The 23,032-nt window shown below is 36.9% G+C and overlaps 1 protein-coding gene and 1 pseudogene across 6 annotated transcripts in view; one reads left to right on the top strand and one right to left on the bottom strand.

The window, feature by feature from the left end:
- TUBGCP4 (tubulin gamma complex component 4) overlaps positions 1–23,032 on the top strand; it is a 65,824-nt gene that overhangs the window by 31,481 nt on the left and 11,311 nt on the right. For 2 of the 6 annotated variants that reach the window (XM_039888345.1, XM_039888343.1), the window contains 9 exons: positions 3,302–3,322; positions 4,801–4,929; positions 7,455–7,577; positions 7,960–8,013; positions 8,298–8,354; positions 11,246–11,325; positions 13,885–14,086; positions 16,360–16,525; positions 16,765–16,889. In XM_039888345.1, the coding sequence (XP_039744279.1) occupies positions 3,302–3,322; positions 4,801–4,929; positions 7,455–7,577; positions 7,960–8,013; positions 8,298–8,354; positions 11,246–11,325; positions 13,885–14,086; positions 16,360–16,525; positions 16,765–16,889 (957 nt within the window). Of the gene's footprint in view, positions 1–288; positions 573–3,301; positions 3,323–4,800; positions 4,930–7,454; positions 7,578–7,959; positions 8,014–8,297; positions 8,355–11,245; positions 11,326–13,884; positions 14,087–16,359; positions 16,526–16,764; positions 16,890–23,032 lie in introns of those variants that run through there. The other 4 variants (XM_039888346.1, XM_039888347.1, XM_039888344.1 and 1 more) reach the window with 3 other exon arrangements.
- On the bottom strand, positions 962–1,080 carry LOC120623194 (uncharacterized; annotated as a pseudogene).

The following is a 23,032-nucleotide window of genomic DNA, read 5'->3' as shown; positions in this document are numbered from 1 at the left end:
AGTCCCTTCCAGAGGCCTCCGACCGGGCAAAGGCGCCCTGAGAGCACCCTCCGGCCCACCCCTGGGGATGTCTCCGTCTCAGGCTGTCCCTCAGCCCACTCGCTTCTCTGCCTGCCGGCCAGCTTCACCCACCCAGGGTGGACCCTAGGCCCGGCTCTCCAGCCAGCCTCCTAGTCCAGCTCCCAAACCGGAAGTCCGAGCGGGTGACTCTGGCGCTCAGGGCGCATGCGCAAAAGCAGCTACCTAGACTCTCCAGCGGAGCCGGGGCTAGAGTCAGCCGATCGCGTACCGCGCTTCCGGGCACACGGCGCTCACATTCCCCGTTTTCCGTCAGCTCCTGCAGCAGCAGTTGTCTCGGCGGGTAGATTCAAGAGGAACTGTCAGTCCCAGGGGCCTGTGCGCGTGTCAAGAAGGGGGCATTCGACTTTGCGGTAGCCTGGAGGGCCGCTGGAGGAGGGAGCGACGTATATAAAGACTCGTGGTCCGCCGTGGGAATGATCCACGAATTGCTCTTGGCTCTGAGCGGGTACCCAGGGTCCATTTTCACCTGGAACAAGCGGAGCGGCCTTCAGGTACCGCCCGGCTAAGAGCGCGGGAACTAAAGAGAGCTGAGTGGGTAGACCTGAGCCAGTGCATGGGGGAGGAGTCTTAGACTGAGGAGGCGGAGCTTGTGGGGGCGCGGGGCGTGTTCCTGGGCAGGTAACTAGAGGGCAGTGCCCCGAGGGGTCTACGGGTGACGTCGACACCTTGAGAGGGCTGGGCCTAGGCTAGGAAACGGAGGGATGACCCTGCCTTCGGGGAGGGAGCGGGAGACCTGGACCACACCTGGGACCACACCTGAAGTTGAGGCGTTTGAGTGAGAGTTGCTGGAAAACTAGATATAACAGTGAGAGAAGCACTTTCTCTTATGTTCACCCTTGCACTCTTTTATTTATTTTATTTTATTTATTTATTTTTTTATTGCCTACAGCATCTGATCTTCCTAGGTGGTCTCCCATCCAAGTACTAAGCAGGCCCTACCCTGCTTAGCTTCTGAAATCAGACGCGATCCAGTGTGTTCAGGGTGGCATGGCCGTACTCCACCTTTGCACTCTTTTGAATTGAGTTTTGAAAGGTAGACCAACTACATAGTGCTTAACGCACAATAAGGGTTAAGCCAATTTTGTTGAATGAAAAAATGAATAAGTGTGTTTCATGACTCCTTTCTCAGGAAATTTTTGCACCATGAGAATTTAGAAGGGGGCCTTCGTGTAATCGGGAATATATGAAGAGGAGAGGCTACAAACTATATGCATTATTTCATTTATCTTTATAATCACCTGTCTTCATATTACAGGTTAACTGCCTGTGTCACATAGTTGGTAATTGGCAAGCTTGATCTTGAACCCAGGTCTGTTTGGCTCCAGTATCTGAACTAGTCTTTTCTACTAATCCTTCTGAAAGTTATATTATCTAATCCTCTCAGTAAATTAGTAACTAGGTATTGTTAGCCCCAGTTTACAGATGAGCAAACTGAAGCTTATAGTGGCTACTAGTTCTGGTAATGGCAAGATTTGTATCTAACTCTGTGTGATGACAAAGTCATGACTATTTCTGTGAGAATTGGCAGTAGAGACTGGGGAAGAGCAGAAAAATTATATTTTAGTCAATAAAACCTATACATTCAACAGTTCCTCTTGTTATTCTTTTCCCTTGTAAAACTAGCACAATGTCAGGCATATAGGAGGAAATTGTTCAGGAAGAATTTGTGGATGCTTTACAATCTGAAGTACAAAGACATAACGGTATAGGAAAGATGGCTGCCTTTCTGTCTTATAAAAAAGTCTCAATGAGATATTTTCCTCAAGATCTCAGCTTTAAAGTCACCTCCTCAGAACAACTTTCTCTGAGCATCTCTTACGCATCCTCCCCTTATGCAATTATGCTCTTTCACAGCAAATTGTTTCTCTTATAAGACTTACCGCAATTCATATTATTTATTGTAGTTGCCTGTTTCTAGTCTTTCTCTCACATATATATTGCCTGTGGGGGCAAAGACTACGGTGATCTTCATAGATGTACCAGAAGCATCTGGCACAATTTCTGCCACAAAGTAGGTGTTTAGATATTTGTGCAAGAAAAGGCCACCAAAACCAGCAAATATTGCATATGTTCTGCAGATCAGTGTTTTTCACATTTGAATAAAGGAGAAATTTGTCATGATTGCCTACCATTAATAAAAATCCTTTCATTGTAATATTGAATATGTATACACATTAAGCTAAGTATAAATTCAAGTATATTACTCTCTTAAATAACTACAGAACCAGATTTTTTTTTACAAAATAAACAAAACTACTGAAATGACAAATTTGAATTAACATCGGCACTATTGACATTTTAGATTGAATAGTTCTTTGTTGTGGGAAGTTATCCTGTGCATTCTAGTATGTTTACCAGCATCCCTGGCTCTGCTAACTAGAAGCCTAAGTAATACCCCCTGAGTTGTGGTAAACAAAAATATCTCTAGCCATTACTAAATGTCCGTTGGGGGGGCAAAATTGAGAACCACTGATATAATGTGACATATACTGTTGTTTTGCTGAAACTAAATCACCAGTATTGAGTTTAATAGAATGACTTTGCTACATATCTGACTCTGTATTTTCTCTTTTGACTTCAGTAACTAATGTAGAGAATGCTTGTTCATATAAATAGATTGTACCAAATGCCATCAATAACTTTAAGGTATCATTTGTTGTTTTAGAATAACTAGACCTTCAGCTTTTCTAAAACTGTGCCAACAAGCACTGCTCAAAATGCAAGTTTTAATGGGAGTATCACTTGATAACTGGATAGAGCTGTCGTAATAAAAAAAAAAATGCTTACATGTATTGAGTACTTTTTATGTGCTTGGCACATGTGATTTACATGTTTTAACTTATTTAACCCTCACAATTATTATCTCTACTTTATAGGTATAAAAATTGAAGCACAGAGAGGTATTGAAATTTGCCTAAGATTTCAAGCAAGTGAGAGACAACTCAGGGATTCAGCCCCATCTGGCATGACATCATGTTGCCTCTAAGTTATTAACATGAGATTTGGTTAGCATTTTGTCATTAAAATCTACATTAAGTGGATTTCCAATCAAATTATTGTGAACTCGGTAACAGAAAAATTCTTCTTTGCCTATTACCACATTTACTATGATATAAAGATGACATCCACAAAATACAATACTCACAATATGAATATGTAATATGCTAAGTTCTTTGGGGGGTAGTAGCCACATCTAATTTTGTTCACTATTTAATTTCAGAATGTTAGCACAGAGCCTGGGGTAAGTAGATGTTCGTTAAAATTTGGTTGATTCTTCAAAGAAGCTATACTATGGCCAATAAACAAATGAAAAGGTGATCACTATCACTAATCATTAGGAAAATGCAAATCAAAAGCACAATGAAATATCACTTCCTATCCTTTAGGATGGCTATATTTAAAAAAACAGAAAATAATAACTACTGGTGAGGGTTGTAGAGAAATTAGAACGCTTCTGCTTTGCTGGTGGGAATGTAAAATGGTGCAGCCCTGTGGGAAATGGTATGGTGACTCCTCAAAAAAATTCAACGTAGACTTACCAAATGATCTAGCAATATCTGGAAATATAACCAAAAGAAGTAAAAACAGGGATTTGAACAGTTATTTGTACACCCATGTTCATAACAGCATTATAAATAGCCAGAAGTTAGAAGCAACTCAAGTGTCCATGGACAGATGAATGGATAAACAAAATGTGGTCTATACCTATAATAAAATATCTTTCAGTCTTAAAAAGGAAATTCTAACACGTGCTGCAACATGGATGAATCTTGGAGACACTATCATAACTGAAATAAGGCAGTCTCAAAGGACAAATATTGTATGATTTCACTTATTTGAGGGATTTATAGTCAAATTCATAGAGACAGGAAATAGAAGGGTGGTTGCCAGGGGCTGGGGGAGGGAGAACAGGGAGTCAGAATGGGTATAGAGTTTCATTTTGGGAAGATGAAAGTGTTCTGGAGATGGATGGTGGTGATGGTTGCACAACAATGTGCATGTACTTAATGCCAAGAACTGTACACTTAAAAATGACTAACATGGTAATTTTTATGTCTATTTTGCCAAATTTTTTTAAGTTTGTTGAATGAATGCATTCTCCCACTACTTTTTTCTAGTTAAACTGCTGTGAAACCTTTATATAGCATACTAGGTTATCATTTGGCCATCATTTAAATTAAAAGTACAAATGAAAATATGGATACTAAATGTATATGTCCAGTTATAAGGTGCTTTTACAGATTATAGTATGCTATATTTATTTTACATTTTTATTGAAAACAATTTAAAATTTCATAGAGAATTTGTAAATCCTAAGAATATGTCTGAGAAACCCCTGGAGTCTGCTAAAGAGACTTTTTTGCAACCAGGTCAAACCCCCATGTCCTTATACACTATTCCTGAAATATTGTATAAGAAACAGGTAATAGTAGCTGCCTCTGGGGAGGCTGACTTATTTTTATCGTACTCCATTTTGTATTGTTTGAATTCTTTACCATGTGTTAACACCTATTTCAATGACGAGTTAATTAGGTTGGGGTTGGGGAACATACCTTTGTAATGGTTTGGAAATAGTTTTGTTATCCATAATTTACCAATCTTGAATAGGCATCTTGAGAAAGGAAATGATAAATAGCGTAACACACCTGAAGCACCTCAAAGACAGGCACTCAGTGAATCACAGGCATTAGTGTTTTTAGCCTGGTTCCTCTTCTGCAGGTGTCACAGGACTTCCCATTTCTCCATCCCAGTGAAACCAGTGTCCTGAATCGACTCTGCCGACTTGGCACAGACTATATTCGCTTCACTGAGTTCATTGAACAGTACACAGGCCATGTGCAGCAACAGGTAGGTTCCTGTTCTCAGGGAATGTACATCTCCAGAGGGTTTGAGGTATGTAAGGCTTTCAGTGAATCTACTGGTAATTCATGTGAAATAAATTGCAAGAAGTTATGAATTTCTCATCACGAATTATTCAAGTGAAGGCCAGGGAAAATATACACAGAGACTAATTACGGCAGATTGGTATAAGAAAAAATACACTTTGCCTGAGTTTTAGGAGAACTGAATTAAGTTAGTTCGAGCTGGGCCAGAGTTCCAATTCCAGAGGTAAAATCATAAAGCATTATTTCAAATTCCTTTGCCACTCTGCTTCTCACTACTTTAGTCACATTGAGGCAAGCAACTAAAATCTTTGGGCTTCATTTTTTAAATTTGTAAATAAAAGAGTTAAACCAGAGAAGGTACTTGTAACATTGTAAGCATTTTATAAATATTATCCATACTGTGAATTAATTGGAAGTCAGTATAGTGTAGAGGTCAAGGATTTGTGTCCCGCTCCATCACTCACTGGCGATAGACTGCTCAACAGTAACCAAATGCTCAGTAACTAAGGCTCAGTGTCCATACTTTTCTCATAGGGTTGTGAGGAGTAAACAAGGTAATTTATGCCAAATGCCTGGTACATAGTAAGCGCTCAAAGTTTTTTAAAGAGAAGTTTTAAAGTTCTCTTTAACAGTCTGCAGTTCTGTCACTGATAAGTAAAAAGACTGCCAAATTGTGTGACTAATTCAGTGATGACTGTTTCCCATTTGAAAGAATGATTCTGGTTGAAGAGAAAGACGGGGACTTCTAGAAAGGAAGAAGAAGGATGCTTTTCTGAAATAATGCAACCAATACCCTCTGGCCCCTTTTTCATAAATTGGTTGTCAGGCCTTTGGTGGTAATCTGTGAAGCAAAGGAGTTAAAGGATAATGCCTCATATTTTAATCTCTGGGATGGATTCTGGTTCACTCAAACTGATGTTATTACAGAGAAAATACATAAGCTAAACATGAGTTTAAAATATAATCAGTGTCAGTTTGCCAAGAAATCACATTAATGAGGGCACATTTAATTACCACACTTATAATCTGTATATATATTGATATAGGTGGAAAGGCCTCTAATTTTAATTTTTTGTATATAATACTTAAAAAAATCTGCTCTATATTCGTGTGACTGTGTGGGTTTCATCTTATGTAATATGTGAATTCCTACTTTCCCAAAATCTAAAGATATCTGTAGTAACTCTTTATTGGAAAAGTAAAAAGCATACTCATTTTCTCTTTCATTTTGTGATAAATGAAGACATTCATTTCTCTAGAGCAACAAAAGATCAAAACAAAATTGACTGATTGTAAGTTGATCTGATCTACTTCACCCTGTGCCCATGCTATTCTTATTATAGCTGTCAACATTCATCTCCAGGAACTACTAGTATCCTTTGCAGCATCCCCTGGCTACCCTGTGCCTTATAGCTCTTGAGCCCAAGTTTCCTACCACATTTGTTGCTGAATTCTGCTGTTGTATCTACTGCTACCAGAGCCTGATCACCCAAATCAGTACATAGCCAGAGAAGCTAGTCATCATGGCCTCTAGTTAATTGTTAACCATAATTCCCCATATAAAACTACAGAAGAAGTCCTTATAAAAAGATTTTAGGTTTCCTGAAAGACAACCATATTTATAAATAGCCTCTTGGTGAGAGTCGTCTAACTCCCCATGTTGACTATCAGATTCATGTTGAGATGAATTGCCAGGCCTGGCAGGGGAAGAGATATTAGAATGAGGATGGAGGTCATTTTATTTATTCAGTAAATATTTACCCTCTGTTCCATGAACTGTGTGAAGAGCTGAAATACAAAGGTGAATAAAATGTGGGCCCTTGCTTCATGAAGCTCTTGAAGGGGACATATAAACAAAAGTACAATTTCAGTACTAGAGATGCTATGAAAGCAACAAGGGAGAAACTATTAATTCCCTAGGGAGAGTTAGGAAGGACTTTGCAGAGAAGAGATGATTGAGTTGAGTCCTGCAGGAAGAGTAGGTATTTGTCACAAAGGTGAGTGCACAGTTATAAGCAGAACACATCCAAATTCATGGGGGTGAGAAATGGAAGCAAGGCACATTTGGTGAACTGCAGGTAGTTTGGAAATGAGGATGTGAAATTGGAAACAGTGAAAGATAAATTTGAAGAGAGAGTAAGGACCAGAATTTGCCATGTGGGGGAGTTTAGGTATTATTCTGGGGGCAGTGAGAAGCCACCAAAAGGATTTAAACTGGAAGTTATAAAATCAAGTTGTAGAAAAAACTCCACTGACAGTATGTAGTAGTAGTAACTGCTTGTAACATCTGGGCCGCTCGAAAAATTAAAATATCACATTTTAAAAGACAAGAACTCAAAATCCATCTCTTCGGTTGTTTTTTCTTCTCACTGAAGTACTGCTTTGAGATGGAATTATTGAAGCAAAAACAATACCACTAATAAGGGATGTCTTCCTCAGGTTTCAGGGTCTCAGCTGAGAAGCTGACTTCTCTTTGTTTGATTTCAGGATCACCATCCATCTCAGCAGGGCCAAGGTGGGTTACATGGAATCTACCTAAGGGCCTTCTGCACAGGTCTGGACTCCGTTTTGCAACCTTATCGCCAAGCACTGCTTGATTTGGAACAAGAGGTGAGAGGAGATATGGGAACACCGTTTCTGGGACAGCAGATTAGGGCATGTTTTTCAATTTGAAATGCCCTTTGATATGATCTGGTGGTTAAGAGAGCTATTTTCTGTGTGGCTGGAGGGTACGGTGTACATGCTGTGATTGCCCAAGCCATGATCAAAGTGGCGTGCAGATCATGGCAAAGGTACCTAAGGGAATATATAAAAGCCCTAGCTTTGGTATTGTTATCACCTAAAAATCAGAATTAATCTTCTATAAATCTTCAGTTCTCAATCGCCTAAAACTAACACTAAGCCCATTCTCAGATTCCCTTCTAGTTTTCATAGATCAAATGGATTTGAGAAATTATGTGTGGAGCCCTAATCACAATGTTTTTTGTTGCAGTTCCTGGCCGACCCCCATCTCTCCATATCACATGTCAATTACTCCTTAGATCAGGTATGCTGCCCAAATAACAAAATGCCATGGAATCTGTTGATATTGTTAGAGTAACCTAACTTATAGCATTTTTTGGAAAACTTTTTTCTTCTGAATTCAGGCCCAGCATTTTATATTTTAAGATCATCAGAACTGTTTGAAAAGCTCCAAACTTAGTTAAAACTTAATGTCTGATGTTAATGCTCTATGTTAAGTGAAACTATTTAGAAACAAAAGCATTTCCTGAAGTAATGTTTTTCATTGTATTTAATTATAGACTCTCCTAATTATTCTCTGCTTTGCAGTTCCAGCTCCTTTTTCCCTCTGTGATGGTTGTAGTAGAACAAATTAAAAGTCAAAAGGTGAGAAGTTTCATGTTTTCTTTGCTCTTTCCTAGCACCATGGAAATAGTCTTAATTTTCCCTTACATTCTTTTTTGAAGACCCTTGTTTTTAGTAGTTTTTATTTGTTAATTCATTCAACAATATCTGTTTGGGTATCATGCTGTCATGAATGCAAAAATAAATTATAACCCTGCCCTTAAGCACCTCCTGGTCTAGAAGATGGGGAAAATGTTAATAGATGTACCCAGGAATGCTGCTGGGTAAGAGAAAAATGCTATGGATATTTGGGGGTGAGAGCTTTTTGCGCTAAGGATTTAGAACTGTTGGATATGGATCTTGAGGAGAAGCTGAAAGTTATTCCTTAGAAAGACAGTATTAGGCTTATGGTTAGGGTGCTGGCAGTTTTCTGAGAATTAGACCATTGGGCAAAACCCAGATGTTTATTTTATTAGTTAAATATTCCTATTCTTATCACAAATTGAAAAGTTAGAGTTCTCAATGTCAGGGGAATGTCTTTTCTGGGCATTTAATAACTCAGAGGAATAAATGCTTTCACATTAGAAGAGATTTCACATTAGAAGAAGAATCTACCCAGTGGTCCTTAATTGGACCAAAACAAACATGTTTGGCTCCATGTTTTTAAGCTGTTGTATTTGTGCCTTAACTAATTAGGAGTATTCACCTTGATGATTATATCTAGTTAACCAGTTAATTTGCTAGCTTGCTACTTCATTTTTTTGCTGTATAAGTACAGAAACTTATGCTCTGCTGTGTTCATTCTGTGCCAGCAAAGCCATCAGGGGAGATGCTCTTTGGCTCTTCAAAGCTGATTGCCCTCATCAAATAACAGTGACCTTTTATTGTACACTTGCTGTATATCAGGCACTGTGCAAATTGCTTCACATACATTATCACATGCAATCCTCTAAGGGGTCAAATAGGTTAAGAAAGTACCTAGGGTCACACAGATGGTAGTAAATGGTAGAGTTGGCATATACACCCAGGTCTCTCTGCCTTGAAAGACTATGCTCTTCAACATTCTACTAGTCTGTCTCCCAAAATTGGAGGGAACCTTCTTGGTAAGTGGACTTAGTGTAAGGATTCCAAGCCTAGTGGCACCTCTCAGTTGACTTTCAGCTTCCATTGGCCACAGCAAGGAGAGCGGAAAATGAATAGAGGGACTGAAAATGGGCACATTTTCCTTTTTGCCAGGGAGGTGGTAGAGAAGCTAGTGTGCCATGACTCTACAGAGTAAAAAACTGACGTGGTCAAGAACATGGGCTGGGAGTGAGATGGGGATGATTGCAAACAGGCACAAGGGATCCTTTTATTTTTTTATTTTTTATTTTTTTTTACAAGGGATCCTTTTAGAATGATGAAAAGGAATTGCTGGTGATGTTTGTACACTGCTTTAACTTTACTAAAAATTGTCGAACAGTATATTTTAAATGGGTAAATTTTATGGTATGTAAATTATATCTCAATAAAGCAATTTTCAAAAAAGAGAGAGCCAGAGGACATAGCAAGAGGAAGCAGATTTTTGGAAAAATGTATACCTTATGAGTAGTCTGAATTAGGCCTTAATCTGAAATAAAGAGCTTTCTTTATCTCTTTGCTTGGGATTTCAATTCTAAATGTTTCTGTTTTCTCTAGTACAGTAGCTCTCAAACTTCATTGTACATTAGAATCACCTGGAGCAGATTATTAAAACCAGGTTGCTGGGCCCTACCGCAGAGATTCTGATTCAGTAGGTCTGGAGTGGGGCCCAAGAATTTATAGTTCTTATAACTTCCCAGGTGATGCTGATGCTGCTGGAGGTGGTTTTGGGTGTAGAGGGGGAAAGAGGCTATAGAATTCATACTTTGAGAACACCTGCTGTGATATTATGATTTATAATAAGAAATATATATATTTTGTCTTCATATTGTCTCTAGCACAGAGCTCCTAAAACCCTTGGAATTTCCTTAGTGATAAGAGTGATGAAGTTGTCTTGATATTCATAACAAACCCCTATCAGCTACACCTGAATTGTTGTTAATGAGGTGACTTTTGGCAAGTACCTAAGGATGGGGGTTGGTTGCCAGGGGAACCAACCATGTAATTGGAGGGTTGGAACTTTGAGTCCCACCCACCACCACCACCCCCCCCACCTCCAGGGAAGGGAGTAAGGCTGGAGATTGAGTTCCTTCACCAGTGGCCAATGATTTAATTAGTCATGGCTATGCAATGAAGCCTCCATAAAAACCCAAAAGGACAGGGTTCAGAGAGCTTCTGGGTTAATGAGCCATAACGCTTTCCCGTGTGACCATGCAGGGCCAAACTCCGTGGAGACAGAAACTCCTTTGTTTGGGACCTTGCCCTCTGTATCTTTACCTGGCTATTGATTTGTATCCTTTGATAGTCTTTGTAAAAAACAAAACAAACAAACAAACAAAAAACCAGTAATCTGGTGAGCAACCTGTTTTCCTGAGCTCTGGGAGCCGCTTCAGCAAATTAATTGAACCCAAGGAGGGGGTCATGGAAACCTCTGTCTTGTAGCTAGTTGGTCAGAAGCAGAGATAACAACCTGAGCTTATGATTGGCATCTGAAGTGTGTATGGGTGTGCAGTCTTGTGAGTCTGAGCTCTTAACTTGTGGAATCTGATGCTATCTCTGGGTAGATAATGTCACACTTAAATAGAGCTGTAGGACACTGCAGCCTTTGGTGTCGGAAAATTACTTGGTGGTGTGGGAAAAACCCCACACACATTGGAATTGGAGTCTGAATTGGAATTATACATAGATCTGATGAGAAAGTTTATCCCTACTCTCTGCTGGATTGTGCCCTTTGGATTGAATATTGAATATGAATTTGTGCTACATAAACTATTAAAACAGAATCCAGTTTGAAAAGGCTGTATTTTCCACAGATTCATGGTTGCCAAATCCTGGAAACGGTATACAAACACAGCTGTGGAGGTTTGCCTCCTGTTCGAAGTGCACTAGAAAAGTAAGTCATGGCTTAATTGGGTGTTGAGGGTTGGAGTGGGGTGGTCAAGTGACTTGACTTTGCACATTTTTTATTTTCAGGTCGTCTCAGGTTTTCTTTGGGAAAGTTATGACAAGGGTAGAAAAGACTGATGCGCAGGGAGCGCATGTAACCCTTATGAAGGCTTAGAAACTGCAAAAAGAGGGCTATGAAGTATTGAGTATCAAAGCTAGGATCTAGTTGCCTAGATACCCTTGAGGCAATCCTTTTTAATTGTTGGATCTGGTCATCCTTGGAGAATTTCCATTACATGAGCCAGATAAAGCTTAGCTACGTCTGAACTTGTGTATTTTGAGTAGCTGGTATTTTCACATCAAGGTCCTTAAAAATGTATATTCTTTACAATCCCATAATGCAACTCTTAGAAATTTTACCCTAAAAAAATTGTTCCAAAGAAGAAAATAACCATATATACAAACATTATTCATTGCAATGTCGTCTACTATATCAGCAAATTAGAAAATTACCAGCAGCGGAAGAAAGCTAAGTAAAGGTATATTCACTTGATAGACTATGAAACCATTAAAACTATAAATACTGTAATATGTAAAAAATATTTTTTATAATGTTGAGAAAACGGTACAAAATTATACGAGTCTTATGATTATAACTATATTATATATATGTGGACTTTGAGCAAAGGCTACTCGTTTGATCTTCCTATTTCCCTCTTCCTCCTTATTTTTCAAAAGGAGGGTGTGGCATTAACTGCAAAATTAGAAACGGTGATCTCTGAGTCCCCCTCAAAACTCTTAACAATCTCCAATTGAACCACTGCACAAGTAAGCTCTCAAAAGAGTAGGAAACTTTCCAGAATGTGCTTTAGGGACTTAATTCTCTATTACTGTGCCTTTTTTTTCTAATTAAAGACATGCGTTTTGATTACAGAAAATACAGACATGCAAAGAAATAGAAATCACCTGTAATCTCAGCCTCTTGAGATACTCAGCTTAACTTTGATGTTTATCCTCTATAGTTTCTCTCTGTATAAATATATATGTAGTTTTATGCGTAGAATATGAAACCTTGTGTAGATAATATGATGTATACATGATTATTATATATTTGCAGGGACCAAATTTTACAGACCAAATACTCAGATATGCAAAATGTAAATGGCTTCCCATATGATTTCTTTTTAAGTGTGATTCCACTCAATTAGCATATTAGTTTAATATTAGTTTAATTAGCAATTAGTTTCTTTTTCTAAGTTATTTTGAAAAATATCAAATCTAGAAGAATATTGAATGAACTGTACAATAAACACCTGTATATCCTTTAGTTTCACCAGTTAACATTTTGCCACATTTGATTTACTTTTTCTTTCTCCCTTTATATAAACTGTGTGATATATGTATGTAAATATATAAATGTACATGTATGCATACCACAATTTTTTGCTGATTTGAAAGTAGTCGCAGATATCATAACACTTAACCCCTAAATACTTCAGCTTGTATCCTTTTAGAAAAAGGGCATTCTCTTTTATAACTTCAATACCAAACCACACCCAAGAAAGTTAACATTAATTCAACAATATGTTATCCAAAATTATCTGAATTTCCTCAGTTGTCTTCCAGAAGTTCTTTATAGCTGAGTTGTTTTTTGTTTTTTATTTGTTTGTTTGTTTTTTGGTTTTTTTTGCAATACAGGATTCACTCAGTGTTCACATGTTTCATTTGGTTGTTCATGTCTTTTTAATCTCCTTTAATTTGGAACAGTTCTCTTCCTTGCCTTTTTTTTAAATCCTTGATGACATCGACATTTTAGGAGTTCTGACTAGTTGTCTTGTAGAATGTTCTGCAATCTGGATTTTTCTAATTATTTCCTCATGATTAGATTTGGGTTAAACATTTTTGGCAAGAATACTACATAGGTCATATTTCCTGTTGCATCATATTGGAAAGCACGGAAAGTAAGTTTGTCCCATTACTGATTGTAAAGTTTTTGGTTGATCTCTCCATTTTAGAGGGACATTTTTCCCTTTGTAATTAATATTATTTGGGAGTGAACCTTTGAGACCATGTGAATATCCCATTCTCCAGCAATCTTTCCGTATTTTGTTTTAGTTTCTGCATTTTGTTGGATAATATTTTTTCAAGTATATTGAATCTATTCTCCCTATGTAATTTCAACAAAAATAAAACTAATTTAATACTGTGTTAGCCAAAAAGAGACTCCTGTAAGTCCATTTAATTAACAGGAATCATCAGTTTTGAAACTTAATTTATACGAAAGGAGGAAAGAAAATGTGCTTCTCCTAGACTATCAGAATATTCGCTGAACATTTCAAACTTTAATACATAAGCTACAAGTTTGGAATTGAATCAGTCCACTCACAAACATTTAAATTAAAATAGCACAATTATTTTTAGCTTAATTGGTCATTTCCCTTCTGACTCATCAAACTCTCAGGACTCTGTTGATCCTGTAGCAGTTTAAAGCATGCCCTCTGTTCCGTTATGGGAGTTAATGTTCTTTAAGTGAACTTCTAAGGCTCTTGCTTTTCTCCCAACTCAGAATCCTGGCCGTGTGTCATGGGGTCATGTATAAGCAACTCTCAGCCTGGATGCTACATGGACTTCTCTTGGATCAGCATGAAGAGTTCTTTATCAAACAGGGCCCATCTTCTGGTAATGTCAGTGCCCAGCCAGAAGAGGATGAGGAGGATCTGGGCATTGGGGGACTGACAGGAAAACAATTGAGAGAACTTCAGGACTTGGTGAGAGAGCATGGCAAGAAGCCTAGCATATTTCTGCCAGGGGTCACACAGAACTACAGCTAAATGACCTTTTAGTGATCCTTCCAAGCCCCTCCAAGTTCATCATAGCCTGGGAACCTTCCGTAAATTCTTTAGATATAAACACTTGGCTTTATCTTAGCTTACTACTTAACTTAAACCTAATACCTAACTTAATGTGAGGCTACAAAATAGAGAACTATGAGATTCTTTTTTGTTTCCTTGTTTCTGAATATATGCTTTTAAAAGGTTAATAAGTCTTGTAGCTACTCTAAAGTTTTTAAATGCAGCTTGGAGTTTCAATTAAAATCCCTAAAGTCCTATATCGTCCTTATTCATCCATCTATCCATTCATTTATCATGTTACAACATTTATTAAATATCTGTTATGTTCCGGGCATTGTTCCAGGTGCACAACTACATAGACAAATAAAATGTAGTCATCCCCTATCCTTAAAACTTATGGTTTAGTGGAAGTTATAAGTAAACAGTAACATTACAGTGTACTAAATGCTCTGGAAAGAGTAAGTGTGGGTGTTCTCGGAACATGGTCTTAGAATAACTAGAGAAGGCTTCTCAGTGGAGTACGTGTCTAGATTGCAAAGAGTTGAGAGATCAACAGATATTCTAGGCAGAGAGAAGAATGTGTGTGAAATACAGAGCCCATCAAGGACATGGCTCATTTGGGGAACTATTAGTAATTCAATCGAAATGGCCAAGTAAAGATGGAAATATAGCATAAGGGACAGTGGAGGGGATGGGAAAAGTGGCAATCAATGAAGCTGTTGAGTTAAGCAGCTGTAAGATCATGAAAATCTTATACACAGTGGGAAAGAATTTGGACTTGAACCTGAAAAGAACTGGTGGCCTGTGAAGAATTTTACATAAGATGTTAACATAATCAAACTTTATGACAAATCATTCTGGATGTAGTGTGGGGAATCATTTTTTTAAAAATCAAGATTAGCGGCAGGTAGGTCAGTTAGGAGAATGTTGGGGATACTTAGGTCAAAAATAATAGCCTTTAAACCAAGGGCGGTAACAGTAAATATGGAGAAGAATAAAGAATAAAGAGGCTTGAAGGAGACTTAGGAAAAAATAGCCCTTAGTGATTGATTGGTTATGGGTACAGAGGGAAGAATCAAAGATGATCAAGTGTCTGCCTTCTGCAGCTAGGCAAGTAGTGGTAAGAAATGTGTATTGCTGGTATTGGGGAAAAGAAAATGGGTCTTTTGAGTTTGCAGTACTTGTAAGAAATGTCCAGTGGGCTGAGCACAGAGCTCACGAGAGCAATTTCGCTTAAAGGTAAAGATTTGGTAGTCATCAGCATATAGAATTTTTTAATCTGGGGTCCATGGAGGACTTCAGGAGGTTCTGTGCAATATATGTTTGCATATTTGTCTGGAAGGTCCATGACTTTTATAACTGTCCTGTAATATAAAAAGATTTAAAATATTTGTTACAGTAGAAAATGCAGCCACAGAAGAATATGTATGATTGTCTATGAAGAGGGAGGAGAGCGAGAGGTAGAGGGTCTGGAATAGTGTCCCGAGGAATACTAGCACTGGAACCCACAACAAAGAGGGCAAAAAGCAGAGATCAAAGTCAGGATCTTCTAGTCCGGGGTGGAGCTAGATAAGGGTCAAATCAAAAGCAGTTCAGAGAATGGGGAGAAGCTAAGGATAAGAGGCTTCTTAGCCCAGTGAGTGGTTCTCAAACTTCAGTGCATGTCAGAATCACCTGGAGAGCTTGTTAAAACACAATTGCTGGGCCTCATCGCCCAGATTTTCTGTGGATCTGGGGAGGGGCTTGAAAATTTGCATTTCTAACAAGCTCCCACAGGAAGCTGATACTGCTGGTCCAGGAGCCACATTTTGCGAACCACTTGGCTGAATGACTTGGACTCAACGTAAAGAGCTGGGCAGAACACACATATGCGAGATAGTAAAATCATAGACATGTAGACCTGGAAAAAAATAAAGACCAATTAGTCCATTGTACAAGGAAAGTTCCAGATCTAATGCCCAAAATTTCTTATAAAGTAGTAAAGGCAGCGTGAGGACTAAAATCCTAATGTTAAAAAAAAACACCATTGTTATTTCCACCATGCATCTCTGACACTGGTAATTTAAGAATTATGTAACTTCAGATTTAAAGTCCCTGCTTCTAGGAAATATAAATCACAGGTTAGAATTACTAGATGTTTTCCCTTTACTTCATCCATCATCTTTGATATGGATTATTTCCTTGACCAGCGCCTGATAGAGGAAGAAAACATGCTGGCACCATCTCTAAAGCAGTTTTCCCTGCGAGTGGAGATTCTGCCATCCTACATTCCAGTGAGGGTTGCTGAAAAAATCCTGTTTGTTGGAGAATCTGTCCAGATGTTTGAGAATCAAAATGTCAACCTGACTAGAAAAGGTAGGAATCTCCTTGCCCAAAGTGTCCCTTCCTCAAAGGCCCTTCTCACTTGACATTGTGTGACCACAACGTACGCCTGGTCACAGTGAGTGGCTAGTAATGTTCATGTACGAAGATGTCAGCACAACCATGACGTGCTTGCCAAGAAGCAGGTGAAGGAGCTACACCCCCAGGATCAGGGAACCCTGGTCTGTCCTGGTTGTTCTGTCTTCCTGTGACAGTGCCTTCCTATTTTGCAGGATCCATTTTGAAAAACCAGGAGGACACTTTTGCTGCAGAGCTGCATCGTCTCAAGCAACAGCCACTCTTCAGCCTGGTGGATTTTGAGCAAGTGGTGGATCGTATTCGTAGCACAGTGGCTGAGGTTTGTCTTTCAGAATATGTTTTCTTAGAAGGTGATGCGGTTAGAACTTAGCTTGGGAGGGATTGTCTGAGAGAGTCGAAGGGCAAGAAGTAGAAAATGAAAGCATTCTCTGTTTTTAATAATAGAGGCAGAACTGTTTTACTTAGCCTTTTCACACCTGCAAGAGTTTGCTAGTTAGCTTGTTAGTTAGCTAGTTGTATAAAGCTGGTTGGTTTCATTTCAAACAGCATTTTGAGTCTGTCTATATTTGGCAATAACTCCAAGGAATCAGCAGATTCTGACTAAGTTTAGTGTCTTATATTTTAGAATGGCTTTATTGCGTATTCTTTCATTTATGGAAATGTTACTCATGAAGAAGGCGGACAAGTGTAGTTTTTCCACTCCTATAAATGAAGAAAATACTCAGAAAGCTAACTTGTGTGGTATTTCGCAGGACGTAACAAAGGTGCAGTCAGAAACAGGTCTTCTGACTCCTGGCTCATTGTTCTTCAGTGGATTGTGCTACATCCACCAACTTATATTGTGATTAATAATTTTTCAAATGGGCATATGTTCTGTGGCATATATAATAAAATTTGGATCATGGATATCTGTGAAAACGTGAAATGAGATCTTAACTGTTGTTAACTATGTTAGTGGTTTTCATTTCTGGCTATGCATAGACTCACCTGGAGAAATCTTAAAACATGAACTTGCACCAAGTTCTTATCTCCAGAGCTTCTGAATTGTAGGTCAGGAGCGAGTAGGTACTTCTGTTTATAACAACCAGTCAGTAACCTCTGTGGGTGATTTTGAAGCATAGCCAGGGCACTAGGGTCAGTGTCTAGAACTGCCAGAAAGCTTAACATCGGTGTCCTCATTTTGAAAGCCCAGTAATCTATCAAGAATTATGATTTCCATTTTTGGTTACTGTCTCAAAAATTCCAAAGCTTTGGAGAGTTGAGATGCAGACATAGAATGTTAGACCTTAAGGTGACCTTGAGGTATCACTTGATTTGATTCTTTATGGGCAAGTAAATATCTAAACTATTTAGAATACACTTTCCTGTCCTTTCGAAATTTCAAGACATTCTCTTTGGTCTATAGCCAAGGCAGCTTTTGGCTAAGGGGCTGGTGATGTCAGTTCCTTTTATTTTATTGAATCTATTTCTGTTCTTTTGTCATTTTTGTGATAATTGTTTGGAAAATATAATTAATGGAGGAAAGTAAAATTTTATTGAATGAATAATGTAGATTTCAAAATTGTTTTTTCCTTGTGAAATTTTGAAATGCATATATTGCTAGAAATTATACTTCTAGTTTATAAAAATGATGGACAGATGTTTGAGTTTCTATAATGTAAACCCCTTCTCTGTCTTTACAGATATTCAGTAAAATATGCCACCCACTAAAAAAATAAAAAATAAAAAATAAATAAATAAAAATAAAAATGATGGACAAAGAATTGAAGCTCAGACTCTTTGAAATGTTTTGATATTGTAGCTAATAGAAGGTTTTTTTTGTTTGTTTGTTTGTTTTGAAAGGTATTATTGTAACAATAATAACAGGTTATAGTAATGAAAAGAAATACAGTGTACCCAGAAGGAAAAGCGGGGAGGGTCTTGCAAATACATATCATATCCATCTCCTTTTGGATCGCTCTTTCTCTCCTTTTTTTATCTTTTAAAAAAATATGCATACTATGTGAATCTATTTATATAAAGTTCAAAACCAGACAGTTATCCAGTGTTAGACGTCAGGATGTGTTTGCCCTTGGTCAGTGGAAGGGGCACGTGCAGGGTTTTCAGGGTGCTGGTTATACAGGCGTGCTCTAATTGTGAAAAATCTTCGAGCCGTAAACTTATGATTTGTGTACTGTATATACTTTAATACTTCGACAAAAAGATTATAAAAATTAATTCCTAGATACATAATAGTTTTTTATTTTATCTTTAGTGGTTTACTGCTCATCTAGAGAAATCGTATCAATTTTTGGAGGCTAATCATGCTTGGCAACTTGTTGAAGTCTTTAGTTCTGGTAGTTTGTTGATTCTATTGATTTCTCTAAGTAATGATCATATCATTTGCAAATAATGAAAGTTTTACAACTTGCCTTCCAATTTTAAATTTTTTGCTTTTTTTTTCTTACAATCTGTGCTAGGATCTGTAATACTGCATTAAACAGTTGGAGTGATAGTTTATATAAATGTGTAAAATAGAGTTGATAATGGGCATCTTTGATTTTTTTTGGCTCTTTAAGATAATGCATCTAAAGTCTACTACTAGAATGCTTGCTTTAGGCTTTTGCCACACCTAGTTAAAAAAAATTAACTTCTCTTTCTAGTTTACTATGAGTTTTTATCATAAATAGATGTTGAATTTTGTCAACTGCTTTTTCTGTATCAATTAAGGTGCAGTTTATTGCTCTGAGTTCTTTTTCTCCTTTAGTCTGTTCATATGGTAAATTCCTGGTTGGATTTTCAGATATTGAATCTTGAGGTAAACTGTACTCGAATGTAATGTTTTATGTTTTGATATTATTGAATTTGGTTAGCCAATACAATATTTGGAATTTTTGCATCTACAATCACCGGCAAAATAAGACTATACTATTCTCTTCTTGTGTTCTTCTGTGGTTGTGGAATAAAGATTATATAAGCTTCATAAAATGAGCTATCACTCTTTTTCAGAATAATTAATGTAAGACAGGAATTGTTACTAAAGTTTGAACTTACTGAAAAATTAAGTTAGGTTTTATTTCACCAGTTCAATGTATTTAAAGACATTCCTTTCTTCTTGTACCAATTTTGGTATTTTCTGCTTTTCTAGGAACTTACTTATTTCATCTAGATTTAATTTCCAAAAGATCTCTGCTTATCTGTAGCTATTTGTTTTATTTTGTATTTTATTTATTTCAATGTTTTTACTTAGTAGTATTAATTTCAAAGAACCAGCTTTTTAAATTAATTATTTTTTTCTGTATTTCATTAATATCTGCCTTTATTTTTCTTCTTGTTTCTTTGCATTTTCTGTTATTCTCTTCTAATTGCATATGGCGAAGCTTGACTCTTCTATTTTTAACCTTTGTTTCCTAAGAAATATATATAAAACTTTACATAGTGCTTTGACTTTGTCTCACAAGTTACTTTCATTATTTTGTTCTAAATAATTCTTAATTTCTCTATGATTTTTTTTAACCCAAGGAATTTATTGTTTTAATTTTATTGCAGTATAGTTGGAGTACATAGTCTGTATATTGGTCCTTTGGAATTTAGTAAGGCTGCCTTTATGGACTAATATTAGGTCTGTTTATTATTTTTAATTGCTTTCCATGTGCACAGAGAATGTATATTTCTGTGTTGAGTCTTGAGTTCTATGCATATTCTAATTCCTCATTTTTAGGTTACATGTTAAGCATGTGTATATTATAATGAATATATACTTAGTAATTTTCCTTTTATGTATACATAACATTCTCTTTATCACTTATTATATGTATATATATTGACTTAAATTTTATTAGTTATTAAGATCACTATCCAGTTTTCTTTCATGTCATATTTACCTGATATATCTTCTTCCATCCTTATTTTCAACCTTTCCATGTGCTTTTATCCCACCCTTCTTACCCTCCCTCTCCCCAAGCAACCATTGAGATCTGTCATGTAATCTGTCACTATAGATTAGTTTGCATTTTCTAGATTTGATATAAATGGAATCAAACAGTATGTACTCTTTGGGTGGGGCGGGGGGCAGTTGGGTCCGGCTTCTTTTACTCAGCATAATTATTTTGAGATTAATCCATGTTACATGTATCAATAGTTTATTCTTTTTTCTTTAGCTTGCACAGAACACTCTTATAACCTTTGTTAATACATGTTAAAACACTTCTCTAAATGTATTACAAGAGAGTTATCACATCTATTCTCTGAAATAATGGTCTTCTCAAAGTATCCTGAACATACAATTCTTTTTAAAAAATTTTTTAATTTTTCAATTACAATTGACATACAATATTAATTTCAGGTGTACAACATAGTGATTAGACATTTATGTAACTTACGAAGTGATCACCCCAATAAGTCTGGTACTCATCTGATACTATACATGGTTATTACAGTATTATTGACTATATTTCCTATGCTGTACTTTACATGACTGTTTTTATAACTGGCAATTTGTAATTCTTAATCCCTTCACATTTTCACCCAGCCTCCCTAATCCCCATCCCATCTGGCAACCATCGATTTCTTCTCCGTATCTGAGTTTGTTCATTTATTTTGTTTTTTTTAGATTCCACATATAAGTGAAATTATATGGTATTTGTCTTTCTCTGTCTGACTCAATTAGCATAATACCCTCTAGATCTATCCATATTGTCACAAATGAAAAGATTTCATCCTTTTTTTGTAGGTGAGTACTATTCCATTGTATGTATGTACCACCCCTTCCTTATCCAGTCATCTGTCAATGGACCCGTAGGTTGCTTCTGTATCTTGGCTATTGTAAGTAATGCTACAGTGAACATAGAGGTGCATATATCCTTTTGAATTAGTATTTTGGATTTCCTCGGATAAATTCCCAGCAGTGAAATTTCTGGGAGATATGGTAGTTCTATTTTAATTTTTTGAGGCATCTTCATACTGTTTTCCATAGTGGCTGAAAAAATTTAAAACGCCACCAAGAGTGCACACGGGTTCCCTTTTCTCCGCATCCTTGTCAGCACTTTTTGTTGTTTGTTGATTTATTGAGGGTTGCCATTCTGACAGGTGTGAGGTGATATCTCGTGGTTTTGAGTTGAATTTCTCTGATGATTGGTGATGTTGAACATCTTTTCATATGTCTATTGGCCATCCACATGTCTTCTTTGGAGAAAAGTTTATTCGGGTCTTCTACCTATTTTTTAATCGGATTGTCTTGTTTTTTGGTGTTAAGTTTTATGAGTTCCTTATATATTTTGGATATTAACTCTTTATCAGATAGATGGTTTGCATATATTTTCTCCCATTCTGTAGGTTGCCTTTTCATTTTGCTGATTACTTCTTTTGCTGTGCAGAAGCTTTTAAGTTTGTTTTAGTCATACTTGTTGTTTTTGCTTTTGTTGTTTGTTTTTGGTGTCATATCCAAAAAATCACTGCCAAGACAAAATGTTGAGGAGTTTCTTCCCTACATTTTCTTCTAGAAGTTTTTTAGTAAGTCTTGTGTTTAAGTCTTTGATCTATTTCGAGTTAATTTTTGTGTACAGTGTAAGATAGTCCAGTTTCATTTTCTGCATGTGTTTGTCCAGTTTACGTAGCACTGTTTATGGAGAGACTATCCTTTTCCCATTGGGTGTTCTTGGCTCCCTTGTCAAATATTAGTTAACTGTATGTGCGGGGATTTAATTCTAAGCTGTCTGTTTTGTTCCATTGGTCTGTCTGGTTTTATGCCAGTACCATACTGTTTTATTTACCATAGCTTTGTAGTATAGTTTGAAATCAGTAATGTGATGCCTCTGGCTTTGTTCTTCTTTTTCAGGATTGCTTTGGCTGTTTGAGATCTTTCATGGTTCCATACAAATTGTAGAATTGTTTTTTCTATTTCTGTGAAGAATGCCTTTGGAATTTTGATAGGGATTATGTTGAATCTATAGATGGCTTTAAGTAGTATGGACATTTTAACAATATTGATTCTTCTGACCCACGAACATAGGATGTCTTTCAATTTGTGTCGTCTTTGATTTCTTTCAACAAAGTCTTGTGGTTTATGTTATACATATATTTCACTTCCTTGGTTAAATTTATTCCTAGGTATTCTTTAACTCAGCATAATTGAGATTAATACATATCGCATGTAGCAATAGTTTATTCCTTTTTATTGCAGAGTAGTACTCCACTATTCATACTAATATGTTTTCTCTGTGGATAGACATTTGAGTGTTCCCTCATTGTAGTTTTAATTTGCATTCCCTAATGGCTAATGATGTTAAACATTTTTTCATATGCTTATTTGCCATCTACGTATCTTCTTTGGTGAATTGTCTGTTCAAATCTTTTGTCCATTTTTTATTGTTTTTATTTTCTTACTATTGAACTTTGGGAATTCTTTGTATTCTGGATATAAGTCCTTTATCAGATATGTGACTTACAAATATTTTCTCCCAGTTTATGAATTGTCTTTTCATT

This window comes from Pteropus medius, unplaced genomic scaffold (genome assembly GCF_902729225.1).
Source record: "Pteropus medius unplaced genomic scaffold, Ma_sr-lr_union100, whole genome shotgun sequence".
NCBI classification, from domain to species: domain Eukaryota; kingdom Metazoa; phylum Chordata; class Mammalia; order Chiroptera; family Pteropodidae; genus Pteropus; species Pteropus medius.
The sequence above is the reverse complement of the archived record's forward strand: the minus strand, read 5'-3'. Positions and strand labels throughout refer to the sequence as shown.